The sequence below is a fragment of the Leptonychotes weddellii genome, unplaced genomic scaffold (assembly GCF_054177405.1).
Source record: "Leptonychotes weddellii isolate Sample4059 unplaced genomic scaffold, ASM5417740v2 HiC_scaffold_2649, whole genome shotgun sequence".
NCBI classification, from domain to species: Eukaryota; Metazoa; Chordata; class Mammalia; order Carnivora; family Phocidae; genus Leptonychotes; species Leptonychotes weddellii.
In genome coordinates, this window is record NW_027857492.1 from 1 (window position 1) to 13,260 (window position 13,260).

At 52.8% G+C, this 13,260-nt stretch overlaps 1 protein-coding gene and 1 long non-coding RNA gene across 2 annotated transcripts; one reads left to right on the plus strand and one right to left on the minus strand.

Annotated features, from left to right (window-relative positions):
* The first annotated feature begins 30 nt into the window (after positions 1-30).
* LOC145718961 (multidrug and toxin extrusion protein 2-like) lies at positions 31-4,411 on the plus strand. The gene is made up of 4 exons (XM_081810468.1): positions 31-1,236; positions 1,316-1,410; positions 1,863-1,974; positions 2,886-4,411. The coding sequence occupies exons 1-4, from the start codon at positions 1,224-1,226 to the stop codon at positions 3,104-3,106; spliced, it is 441 nt and encodes a 146-aa protein (XP_081666594.1). The 5' UTR covers positions 31-1,223; the 3' UTR covers positions 3,107-4,411.
* A 594-nt stretch (positions 4,412-5,005) lies between these two features.
* LOC145718962 (uncharacterized) lies at positions 5,006-13,014 on the minus strand. The gene is made up of 2 exons (XR_014142118.1): positions 10,317-13,014; positions 5,006-6,525 (listed from the first exon to the last, which is right to left on the minus strand). It is a non-coding gene; the product is annotated as an uncharacterized LOC145718962 (long non-coding RNA).
* Between the last annotated feature and the right edge of the window lie 246 nt (positions 13,015-13,260).

Consider the following 13,260-nt stretch of genomic DNA (forward strand, 5'->3'; position numbering starts at 1 on the left):
GGTCTCAACCCACTAGGTACCAGTCGGCATCTCCCCAGACCATCTCCAGACATTGCCAAATGTCCCCGGGAGGGCGAAATTGAGAAATACTTGTCCAGAGCGCATCAATCATCATTTGGGAGGGGTCTTTTTCTAACCAAAAAAATACCTTCTATGTCACCGATAGATAAACATGAGTAACCTACCCGCCGCATTTCCAAGTTCAAGAGGCACACATCTCCCCTCCCGCACGCCGTGCCTCTTTGCTCAAAAGTGTGAAAGCAAACCACAAAATCCTCCACGTCCTTCATCTTAAGGAAAGAAAAAGAACCAAGCGGACACGAACTGTGGCTGTAGTTCTTTCATCCACTAGGTCGGAGATCAGGTTGGGAGGATGAGCCTAGTAAAATCAAGCAGAGTTAGTATTTTCTCCAGTAGTTCTTGGCTGTGAGCATCACGGGGACAGCAGCGAGCTAGGGCTGCAGGTCTGGAACAGACGACACCTTTGCTCGCCCCGTGCGGCATCCAGAATCGGGGCCCCCAAAGATATCCATCCACATCCGAATCCCCAGACCTGTGGCTGTCAGGTGGGAGGAGGGGATTTTGCAGACGGGATTAAGTGAAGGATCTTGAGCTGGGGCAGATTTTCTTGGATTACCCAGAAGACCCGATATATAACCGCTAAGCGTTCTCATAAGCAGGAGAGGGAGGCCGAGAGAGAGAAGGAAGGCACCAAGCCAACAGCAGAGGCTGGGCTGATGTCACTGCTGTCTGAGGGCTGGGAGCCAAGGGATGCAGGGCAGCCAAAGAAACAGATTCTCCCCTCGGCCTCCAGAAGGAAGCCGCCCTGCCTTTAGCGCAGCGATTTTCTAGATTTTCTAGAAAGGCGGTCATGGTGTGGAGGTGAAGAGGGGGGGCCCTGGAGTGGTGTCCAGAACACAGTGCTACTTCGGAGTGACTTGCCCTGACTCGGTCTCCCCACGGGAGGGGACGAGAGCACTGTCCTGGGGCTGAGTGAGAGGAGGCCTTGCGACAGGAGTGGCTTAGAAGGGAGCCCGTTGCAGGAGGCCCGCCGCCGGTCTCACGCCGACCTCTCACCCCTCCCTGCGCCCCCCCCCCCGCAGTGCGTCTACGGTGGAGTCCTGAGAGGGACCGGCAAGCAGGCCTTCGGAGCCATTGTGAATGCGATCACGTACTATGTCGTCGGCCTCCCTCTGGGCATCGTTCTGACCTTTGTAGTCAGAATGAGAATCATGGGTAAGTGTCACGAGGGGAAGCCGCAAGTGGCCTGGGGGCCCTCGGACACCCTGGCCCCACCGCTGCGTGTCCCCCGCAGGCCTCTGGCTGGGCATGCTGGCTTGTGGCCTCCTGGTCACTGCCGCCTTTGCGGTCTACACCGGCCGGATGGACTGGAAGCTCGCTGCAGAGGAGGTGAGCGAGCGGTGGGCCCTGGCCTGGCCTTGCGTGCGGAGTGACTGCTCCCCGGCAGCGCTCGGGGCACGCCGGGCCTCGGCAGCAGCGATCTGCGGGATAGGCTGGGGGGCACGGGGGGCCGCCTTGGCCTCCCCGTCTGTTCCCGGTGCCATAGCGGGACCCCAGGCCACGCCGGCGTACTCTCCAGTTACAAGGAGAAGCACACACACCACAACCCTTCCTTAGCCAGCCCAGGCTGCCGGAAACCCAGACAAAAGCCAACAGCTCAATCAAACGGGGCTGAACCCCGACACGTCCCTGAGCGTGTGGCCCGAGCCGAAGGCGGACGCGTAACCGACCGAGCCACCCAGGCGCCCCCAGCCTACAGCGTGTTAAGGCAGGGAGCTGGTGAGGCCTGTGGTGAGCGGGCACGCCGACCGGCTGACCCAGGCGAGCTGTCGCTCTTGTAGGCTCAGAAGCACGTGGGGTTGCTGCCGCAAAGCCCTGACGGCACGGTGAGCGCGGCGAGCGCGGCGACCTCGGCCCCCCGCCCCGGGCCTGCGAAAGCTGTCACCTCTTCAGGTAATGCTGTCCTGGTGCTTCTGCTGGGCACACACCATGCCGGGGGGCACACCGCTCCTGGCGGCCTTGCGTCAGGGCCTGGGTCGAGTGGGAACCGTGGGAGCCGCCGTTCCTCGTCTTGGCTCGGACGCGCCGTCCTAAGTACCAGGAAGGCGACGTTACTACGTCTGATTTAACGGGCCCTGCGCAAAGTACTTCACATCCTCGGCCTCGCGAGGTCGCGACTCTAGTCCCATTCTCAGATGAGAAAGGAGGGCTGAGAGCTTAGGTCTCTTCCCCGTGGTCTGGCTACTGGAAAAGGGGGCAAGATCCTTGCAGGGACCCGTTCTCCTCTCTGAAGGCCACGTCCTGCCCACGGGCGGGCACCCCTGGCTTATATCCAGGGTGTCTGTGATGAAGGGATGGCCCAGGCGGGCGTGGAGTGCGGAGCGTGTGTGTACACAGCCCAGAGGCCTCACTTAGCTTGGTGAGCTCATTGCCTCCTGGGCTCTGCCTTCAGTAGGGAGCTTCGGACTAAGCTCGGGGCGCTCGGAGTGTTGCGAGAGACCACAGTAAGGTCCGACTAAGCATTTAACGTGCTCTGAAGACACATGTGACCGTCACACTCGCCAGGTCATCACAACAGGCTCGGAGAGGAACCCCTGTAATGTGATCTTAGTAGTAGCTCTATCTGTGCGTTGAACTCACATCGCGAGAGATTTTCCCACATCGTTTCCTCCTCTGATCCTGCTGCAGGGTAGATGAGGCTCCTTCTCCTATGTGGGCGTTTTCTAGCGTAAGGCCCAGGGGCAGATTCTTAACTGTCACCCCGCATAACACATGCAGCCGGGCTTCCTGATTCAAGGCCGAAGCTCTCCCCCTGCCCCCCAGCCCCCCAGCCCTGCTGAGTTGGCTCCCGTTTGTCTCCGCAGTGGCCACAGGTAACTCCCCAGGCATCACCCTGATGACGTATTCAAGGCCCGAGTGCCACCTGGACCTCTTCAGGACCCCGGAAGCAGCCCGTGCCCTGTCGGCCCCGGCCAGCCCCCTGTCAACAAAACAGCTGCTCATCCGCCGCGGGGCTGCTCTGGGGGTGGTGTCAGCCATGCTGATGGTGGGCCTGGTCATCAGGTTCCTGACCGCCAGACATTAGCCACACAGCTCGGAACCAGAAAGGGAGCCAAGAGTGGCCGCCCCCACCCGCCCACACCTGCCTACAGCAGCACCCGCGGGAGCCAGGCTGGGGGGACACCTTGGTGCACACCTCCGAGAACGACCTGCCGCCGTGTGACCAGTGTCAAACTGGTGTGTCAAACTGGCTTTCTCCCCTCTGCTCTTGAAGAAGCCATCCGCCGACCGAAGAGACAGAGTCCTGGGACTGCTGCTAGGAGTCGGTGATGTACACGGCTTCAAATCGGGAGACTTCAAAGCACGATCCCAAAACACACTGTCACCCAATTAAAAATTCCATTTTCTCCCAGGAGACTCTGGTGCCCGGGTCTGTTCACAAACCCTTTGTGAAGTCCCTGCCCCATGCGCCCCTGTAGATCTGGGTGCCGTGAAACCCCGACGAGACAGGTGGCCGTCCACAGACCCTCCTTTGCCTTTGCCTTTGCCTTTCCGCTAACCCTTCGCTCCGTCAGCATCATGCTGATCACAGACCTTGAGAAACACTGGTTCTTACAGCAGGGATGGGGTAGAAGCAAGGGCAGCCGAACCCAGATGGCCGGGCCACACAGCCTCGGGATGGAAGGCAGTGCCGACCCAAATTCTCGGACGCTTCTCCTGGAGGCCTGGGACTGCCGAACGTTTTCAGGCTCCGTGCCTCCAAAGTGGAGGGCGGTCTGGCCTCCCCTGCCCCACACAGTCCCTTCGGCATCAGTAGCTCTAAACGCGTCACAAACAAAATGAATTTATTGATCAGAACCAATAGAAACAAAAGGAAGCACAGAACGTAATCCCGGTTTGAAAGAGTCAATGTGAGTTCACGTTGGGGACCTGGCAACACTCCGGGCCTCCCACTCCCTGGAAGGCAGCGATCCTCCTTGTCTGGGACATACATAACCTTAGTGAGCTGTAGGCAACCCAACAAAATGACTGGGAACTGAGCACAGAAAAGTAATGTTGCCCCAAATGTGTTCTAAGGTTACAAAGTCTTCAGAGCAAAGGGTTCCCTGGTCAAGTAAGTTTGGAAAACCACCCACGCCAGCCTGCAAATGTTCTGCAGGCCTGGGGTCCTGAAATATGCTGCCGTGCTTTACGAAACCCGGTGGACAGGGTGGGTGGTGGGATCAACTTTTGTGTAAAACCTTATGGGATTAATGTTCTGGGAGGAGGCTTACGGAAACGCTTGTTTTAGATTAGCAAATGGGGATAGGAGGGTAGAGGGGAAAAACCTATTTACTATACAGGTATTTTAAAAAATAAAACCCCACGGGGGCGCCTAGGTGGCTCGGTCGGTTAAGCGTCCGATTCTTGATTTTGGCTCAGGTTACGATCTCAGGGTTGTGAGATCGAGCCTCGCGTCAGCTCTGCGCTCTGCATGGAGTCTGCTGAAGAATCTCTTTCTTCCGCTCCGTCTGTCCCTCTTCTCACCCCTTTCTCTCCCTCCCTTAAAAAAACTAACAAACCACCCCACAAATGATAGAAAGTAAAGCCTGAGAAAATCTTGGCTAAGAATTTAAGTGAGAAAGCAAGACTTAAAGAAAGTGGATAGGGCGCCTGGGTGTGGCTCAGTTGGTTAAGCAACTGCCTTCGGCTCAGGTCATGATCCTGGAGTCCCTGGATCGGAGTCCCACATCGGGCTCCCTGCTCGGCAGGGAGTTTGCTTCTCCCTCTGACCCTCCCCCCTCTCATGTGCTCTCTCTCAAATAAATAAATAAAATCTTTAAAAAAAAAAGAAAAAGAAAAGAAAGTGGATAAATACCACCTGTGATAGATAAAGGCAAAAAATGGATTTATAGTTGGGGGAAAACTTACGGCCAAAGAACGGTCTTCAAGACAACAGGGCATGAGGAGTTCCACGCTAAGAATGTCATTCTTAAACTTCATGCCAGTTTTAGCAAATACGGTGTATTTATTTTGAAGCAGGATATACGAATAGACAAGCCAATAATTTAGTTGAACTAGAAACCAGAATATACAATATGCTAAATGAAAATTCCACATGGAAATTGTAAGATACTTTATGACTGATTATCCTGATGGACTAGCCTAGTGATGAAGTCTTGACACCTCATCCTGGGATGAAGACTGCACACTCACACAGCCTTCCTGGAAGAGATTCACGCAACCAAGCTGATTACACATTCTCTTGTTGCGCAGAGGCGGGGAGCGTCACCTGCAGGGCAGGGAGGCTGCACTCCACCGGGCTCTACCCCACTGGGTCTCAGGTCTCGGCCGTGCTCAGGAGAGATCCCCTTCCTTTGCCCTCCGTCCCCTTCAGCACGGCCACCTGCTATGGCTTTCAGAGTCCTCCTCCAAACGATCCACCCATCAGCCCCCTGAGGCTCTCCAGCTCCAAAGTCCTGAATATCCGAGGCCTCTTGGTCACCACAGGCAATGGCTTTCTGCGTTGGGTCCTGAAGGCTGCACTTATTCAGAAAGGGAGCTCTCTGAAGTAGCAAAGTGAAATTTATGTGCATTGTGCTACAGACATAAGAAACTTAAAGATCTGTCCTTGAAGATCCACTGACTTGAAACTAAGATCCTGAGAGAGAATAAGTATTGTTATAAGTCATTTTATTACAGCATAAAAACACACCAGTTAGGTTTTATGAGATGTGGAATCCTACAACTCCTATACAGGAAGAATGACGGAGGATACTTGCGTGAAATTGGCAACTTGTCTTCCCAAACGCCCTGGGACGTACAAGATGATTTGCGTGGCATTAATTGCAGAAGGCATTTCTGGACAGCCACAAGAGACTGTCCCAAACCAAACACGAAAAAGGGTGGAGAATGGTTGAGAAAGGAGGAAGACCACTTGTCCGAAAGTCAAGTCCTCGTGTCCCAATGGATGAGGGACAGGGACCCTCCCCCACCAACCCCATATACAATTCTAGTGCCTCAAACCTCAAGCAGAGCTGGACAGGTCTAGCCTCACCTCTCTGGATGCAGACGGTTTCAGATAACCCTGGGCTGGGAGGGGCCCCTGACGGCTTCACAGCAAGATGGCGGAAGGCAGCAGGGGTGGGGGCGGGGTGTCCTGTGTCCCATGAACTGGAGTGAAGAAGTCACTCAACAGGTTCGGAGACTCCTTTACATCTCCCAAGGAGTCCACGCTTAGCCTATCATATTCTCCTCCCCTAGACTCAAGCTCTAAGGTCTGGGTGATACAACGTAAAATGGGTTCTCCGAGTGGGGGAGGAAGGCTGGGGTTTGGCTGAGATGGCAGGTTTTATCCCTGGGGAGTGGCAATGACTTTGAGGATTGATTATGGTGCATTTGCATATTTCCCTACTATTTTGGGTAGGATTTTAAATCGACTGGTTCATTAGCTATTTAATAGAGGAATAATTCAGTAGAGGCAACCAGGAGGTTGAACAGGATCTTTCTTCAGTAGTATCCAACCTAGAGAGAGGAGAAAGGGATCCAGGTTACTCTGCTGGTGTAAGACCCCACCCGACCAGCCCCGGAATAGGAACTCCGTACCGGGACTCAACCAAATGCCTCCTATTTACAGAGACGCGAACTGCGCTGTATAACAAAAAGGTCCCTGTCTCCCTAAGAAGTTAAGTGCAGTTTGGGCTGAGGATAAAAGACTATGCCCTCCCGTGCAAAGCAACAGTAACGAGACAGGGAGTGGTGATGAGGCGGTGTTCGGTCTCGTGTCAATGAGACAACATCAGCGTTGAGCCAGGAATGGAAAATGTTCATTTACTATCCTCCAGTTGTGAGTGCGAGGCTGAAGTCTCGACATGAAATCTGAAAACCCAGAGTTCTAATGGCATACTCAATTCTCGAAGGCCTCGTGACATCTCGCAATTATAACCCTTTATCTTTCTCAACTTTTTAAAACCTGCATCACCTACTATGCTTTCTGTGGCTCATATTACACTTTACTAGAACTTTACTTTGCGTAGATGTGTATACACACATACACACACACACACACACAGATATTTTTTTAAATGCATATAGAAAATTCCTCTCCACTCTGATTTTGACATGCTCCCTTTAAACTGATCATCGCTGCTTTCAATTTCCCGTTTAGAAATGTTCCAAGCCCATTCTCGTTCTAGTGAAGTGAATTAATGAAATCACAACCCAGCACATAACAAAATAACTACTAAGTGCAGAAAAGCCATTTCAGAAAAATGATTGTAGTCCCGATAAAGACTCCTCAAATAAAGGCACAACGTGGGCTCAGAATCACTTCTTTAAAATAAAAGGTGATTTGGGCGCCTGGGTGGCTCAGTTGGTTGGGCAACTGCCTTCGGCTCAGGTCATGATCCCGGGGTCCCAGGATCAAGCTCTGCATCGGGCTCCCTGCTCACCAGGGAGTCTGCTTCTCCCTCTGACCCTCGCCCCTCTCGTGCTCTCGCTCTCAAATAAATAAATAAAATCTTAAAAAAAAAATAAAATGTGATTTGCTAGAAAGAAGACAAGCTCAGAGACAAGAGCAGAGAAGCAGCAAAGAGGAAAAGAAAACCATATCCTCGCTGGTCCCACACGGAATCCAAAAAGGTCCGAACCACTAACACATCCGCTCGTAGTGAGAACCGAGGTTTCCCCACTGAGAGACCGCGGCTGGCGGCCCCCATTCCATGGATGAGCAGGCCGAGGCCGAAGGGCGGGCTCAGAAAAGGCCTTGCTCAGAGTCGGAATTGGGTTGATCTCGGAGCCAGGGATCAAAGCCACATTTTCCTGCTTCCAAGCTACCTGTTTTAATACCCTGCTGCTTCTCCAGCCGTTCACAGGGAAAGGCTTGTCTGCCAAACCCTTTGGGGAGCTCCGGGCAGGCTACCTGGCCCGCCCCAGCCTGTCTGACCCGGCATGCTGCCCCCGTGGGGAGCACCACAGCCTGGTGCTCTGAATTTCCCACGATACTAAGAGGTTCCACCGCCAGCAGGAAGGTGCCTCTCAGGCTGGGGACTGTTGTCTGGGGACAAGAGAAGACAGGCAGATACCGAGCGGAGACCCAGGCACACCTCAGACCTCGGGGAGATGCGGAGGGAGGAGTTGAAAGCCTCTAAATTACACACGGTGTTTTGATTCACTCCGTCTGCCACCACCAATTCTAAAGTCAAACTTCTTTTTAAACACCCAAACAACTCCAAACAAAACAAAAGAGTGACTAAGAGATTTTTTTTAGAAGATGAGTCTCAGGGCGCCTGGGTGGCTCGGATGGTTAAGCGTCTGCCTTCGGCTCAGGTCACGATCCTGGGGTCCTGGGATCGAGCCCCACATCAGGCTCCCTGCCTGGCGGGGAGCCTGCTTCCCCCTTTCCCTCTGCCTCTCCCCCTGCTTATGCTGTCTCTCTCTGTATCTCTGTGTCACAAAGGAATGAAACCTTTAAAAAATAATAAATCAATAAATAAATACAAAAGAAGATGAGTCTCCAATTATAAAGCAAAGGGTTCACTGTGTACGTGTACCTATAGATCTGAGCCGGTCAGCTGGTGCGACCTCCAGGGGAGCTGAGCGGACGGGGAGGAGGCAGGAGGAGCACCCGTGACTCTCCTTTTTCTAGAAATGATGTGGGCTTCATCTAGACCCAGCTGGGCCATTACCGCCACACATTTTTTTTTTTTTTAAGATCCCAGCGAGCCACCCTCGCCCTTTTGAAAGTATGGATAAGTTAGGTTTTAGCACCCTGATACCCTGGGCCAAGCTCCAAAATAAAATGTCTGGAGATTTTTTTCTGAGAAGCCTCCAGCTACGGGAAAATGAATCACTAGGAGAGAACAGACACCCGACTTGGCCCACTTTATACAGGGACGGAAAACAAGCAGTTCCTACCTCACTCTTAACAGAGCTGGGTCGTGGAATCGGCTGTCCGTCACGGCTTACTGGACAACACGGTCTAAAATGCCAGAAAAATCAACAGGGCCTTTCTCCTCAGCACAGCTTGGTATTTCTGAGAGAACCCAAATGATTTCAAATGCAACTGGTCTCTCCAGTTCCACCAAAGCTATGTGATACTGGCAAACGAGCCAGCCCCCTTGCAAACTGTAACTGAAGTGCAGACATGAACAACACAGCTATTTCCAGTAAACGCTAGAACCCGACCTCTCTTCCAAGGCGACAGGTCACGGGCATTGTCACTACATTTGGTACATCGCCTCGGTCTGGCCAGTCGAGCACCCCAAGAACACAGTGGCCTTGCCCCCACGCCCGTCTTCATTTCCGTAATCTTGGATCTTCTCCATCACCCCCAGGGACACACAGACTGCCCTGGGAAGGCAGGTATCGTGGGCCACTCAGGGAGCCTACGTCTGCAGGAACTCATCACCAAAGACCGAATTTACAGGGCAGTCAACTGTGGCGGAAGAACATTCACGCTTTCCTTGTCACAGTCGCTCCGGCACAGAACTCTCCCCGTCGAGCGCCCTGCCTGCGGACGCCAGGGACACTGGAGCAGCACACCGGAACGGAGACACCCAGTACCACGAGGATCAGACCACTGGACGGCTTGGAACGCCGCAAGCAAGTTCTGCAGGGTTTTAACCTTTGGGTTTTCTTTTTGGTTTGGTGTTTTTTGTTTTAGATTTAGCCCACGAGGGGCTCGATCCCACGGATCCCACGACCCTGAGATCATGGCCTGAGCCACCCAGCAGCCCCGTAAAGCACGTACATCATTTAGGTGACAACTGAAGCTATGGGGAAATTTGGCAAATTTGGAGCTTGGCCCAGGGTATCAGAGTGCTAAAAAAAGTCTTAAAACTTTTTTTTTTTTTTAAAGATTTTATTTATTTATTTGACAGAGAGATAGAGAGAGAGAACAAGTATGCAGAGAGGCAGGCAGAGGGAGAGGGAGAAGCAGGCTCCCCGCTGAGCAGGGAGCCCGATGCGGGGCTCGATCCCAGGACACTGGGATCATGACCCGAGCCGAAGGCAGCCGCTTAACCGACTGAGCCACCCAGGCGCCCCCGGGGTCTTAAAACTCTTACACCAGAGGTTGGCACGCTCCTTCTGTGATCGTTTAGGCTCTGGGGGCTGCACGACCACTGTGGCTACACTAAGTCAGCAGGGGGTCGTGGCTGTCCCCCAGGAAGACGGGGCAGGCTGCGGTCACCGACCCCGCCCTAGACTTGGGAAGTTAACACGAGAGACAGAGTCCATCCCCTAAAAGTAGAGGAGCTCCCCTGACGCAAGAGGACCATCGGCAGCCCTTCGGGCGGGACCAGAAAGGGACTCACCTTGGCCAGCACGGCCGCCACCACGCCCAGGAAAGCCAGGAACAGCAGAGCGAGTTTCCCTTTGTTGAAGCGCTTCAGGAGGAAAAATTTTGCCCAATCCACCTTCGACTGGCTGTTGGGAGGATACCTGAGCTTGTTAGCGCCTTCCCTCTTTAAACTTTTCAGCAGACAGGGACGTTGATGAGAGAAGGTATCGAAAGTGTATTTGCCGTGATAAACCCCCATGCCGCTGGAACCTGGAACAGAGAGGACAGACAAGACACACTCCACTGTAGGTGACACAAGCTGCCTGTCTGTGCGAACCCCGACGGAGGAAACCCCCAGCACTCCCTGCCGCCCCATCTCACTTCTCAGTGCAAGGGGCTCTCTCAGGAGATTCCTCCCCACCTTCACCAGCAAGGTGATCTCCCTGCCAAACAGGGCACTCTCCAAGGGTCCAGCGAGGACTTGCGGCTCTCCGGGCCAGCAGCTCTCACCGAGACAAGACCCCTGCTCTGTGTTCTCTAAATCCATTCTCGCCACAATCCCCCTGTATAAAGGCATCAGTGCTCCCGATCCCAGAGAGGGTGAGGGAGCTTGGCAGGGTCAGGCAACCTGCCCAAGGTGCAAAATGCAAAGCCAGAATGTGAATCCAGGTCGGCTGGACTCTTAACTACCGTGCGCTCTTTTCCTGCTGTTCCATGTGGCTTTATCCATAGCCCTCTTCACCCACTTGCTTCCTCTAAGCTCCTAGAGAGCAACAACGGAGGCAGGATGACAGGGTTACCCCACTGGGTGATAGTAAGCAAGTGGAAATCCCTGCCCTCTTAAAAAGCCATGCTCCGGGACAGTCTTCTTTATTATGGGTGCTGGGGAGATACACCGCACAGATGAATGGGGCCAGGAAGGCACCTACTGGTGCTTTACGGGGCTGCCGGTACATCATTTAGGGGACAACTGAAGCTATGGGGAAATTTGGCAATATGCATCAAAAGATACGCATTTTTAAGGAAAAATCCAAACTGTATGTCAACACATTAACAGGGTTTATGCCTGGGAGAGTATTACATTTCGTCCCTACAGCTGTCTCTAGTGTTGTTGTTGTTGTTGCTCTTTTCCCCAAAAAACCTCTTATCACTTTTAGAAACAGGAGGCAAAAAGCATTTCACTTTAAAAAAAAAATAGCTCTAAGCCTTTTTAAGACAGCAATGACACTTTGAGACATTCTTCCTCAGGAAAAAATCAGAAATTGCACAAAACTGCTTTAGAATCCTAATACTGAAAAATCTGGAATCACAAAAACCTAATGCCAGGAATTAAACACAAACAGGCCCCATCGGTAGGACAGAGCAGTATGCGGTTACCGAAATCATGACACACGACCATGCTGACGTGGGAAAATATCACACTATCCTCTCACACATGGGGTGAAAAACAATCTACAATAGGATACGATTTTGAACAAAATTTGATGTATACGTATGTAAAGAAAAGAATTTTAAGGACGTACACCAGAGCTTATCTTTAAAGAGCGGAGTATGGGTACTCTAAGCTTTTATTCTTCCCTTTTCTTAGGAAGCCTGGACTCCTTCTGCATTTAGCGGGGGGAAGGTTTTGTCATAAAGAGGAGGATATGGTCGATGATGCTAAACGCTACCCAGTCAAACCTAGTCAAGCAAAATAGGGACCGAACACAAGTCACTCGACTTGCACTCAGGAGGCACCAGGGATGCCACATGGAGCAGCGAGAGTCTTTGGTGGGAGCCAGGATCCTGGGGGGCACTGAGGCACAGGAGACTGCAGTCTCACCGAATCCTTTAAGAATCCGGGCAGTGAGGAACAGTAGCCCCCATCCTGTAAGCTCTTGTTGCTTTCGTTCACCGCCCCTCCCTCCGCAACGCGTGCAATTCACCAGCTTGACCCCCCAAAATATCCAACCCCTTTCCACCAGCTCCCCTGCAACCATGCGAGTCCAAGCCCCCACTAGCTCCAGGCTGGGCCCCCGACCGGCCTCTCACCACATGCCCCTCGTGTGCCAGGCACAGTGCTGGGTGCTGGCCATCCCCTTACATCCTAGAACGCGACACAGGGCATGCTGGGAAGCAGGCCGTGGTCTCTGGGCCTCATGTGAGCCGGCCCGGATCAGAAACAGGTAGTCCTGTTAAAATGAGCCACTTCATTCCCATAGACTCATTATGCGATCACAGAGGGAGAGAACAGAGCAAGAGCTTTTAAGACAAGGGTTTTCATTGCTTTTTACTCTAAGAATTCCTCCATGTTCGTTATTTGTGATACTTCTAATGAGATATTAGAGAAGCCGACCACCTAGCTCCTGAAGGAAAAATAAGAGTAGAGGTAGTCGTCTGGAGTGTAAAGAGTCAGGCCGGTCACCGCCCAAAGGGAACAGCAGGGACCAGGCTGCGTCCATGGAGCTTCTCCGAATTTCTGTGCATCCTCTCTAGAACACGGGGAGTCTCTTGCTCTCTTCTCAAATCGGGCAACGATTCGTGGAGAGGCTACGCCCCACACAGAGGGCTGGGGGGCCCTGGGGGTGGACACGGAGGACGACGTCGCCCCACCCTGAGCAGACAGCAAGGGGGCCTCAGAAACCCCGACTGCCAATCAGAGAAAGACAAGTATCATATGACCTCACTGATATGAGGAATTCTTAATCTCAGGAAACAAACTGAGGGTTGCTGGAGTGGGGGGTGGGGTGGGAGGGATGGGGTGGCTGGGTGATAGACACTGGGGAGGGTATGTGCTCTGGTGAGCGCTGTGAACTGTGTAAGACTGATGAATCACAGATCTGTACCTCTGAAACAAATAATGCAATATATGTTAAAAAAATAAAAAAGAAGAAGAAGAAGATAGCAGGAGGCGAAGAATGAAGGAGGGGGGAAATCGGAGGGGTAGACGAACCATGAGAGACGATGGACTCTGAGAAACAAACTGAGGGTTCTAGAGG

Bases quoted from the DNA above. Each gene is read 5' to 3' on its own strand.
- LOC145718961 (XM_081810468.1), top strand. The intron at 1,411-1,862 runs GTGAGCGAGCGG...TCGCTCTTGTAG, and splicing joins GGAAGCTCGCTGCAGAGGAG to GCTCAGAAGCACGTGGGGTT. The intron at 1,975-2,885 runs GTAATGCTGTCC...TTGTCTCCGCAG, and splicing joins GAAAGCTGTCACCTCTTCAG to TGGCCACAGGTAACTCCCCA.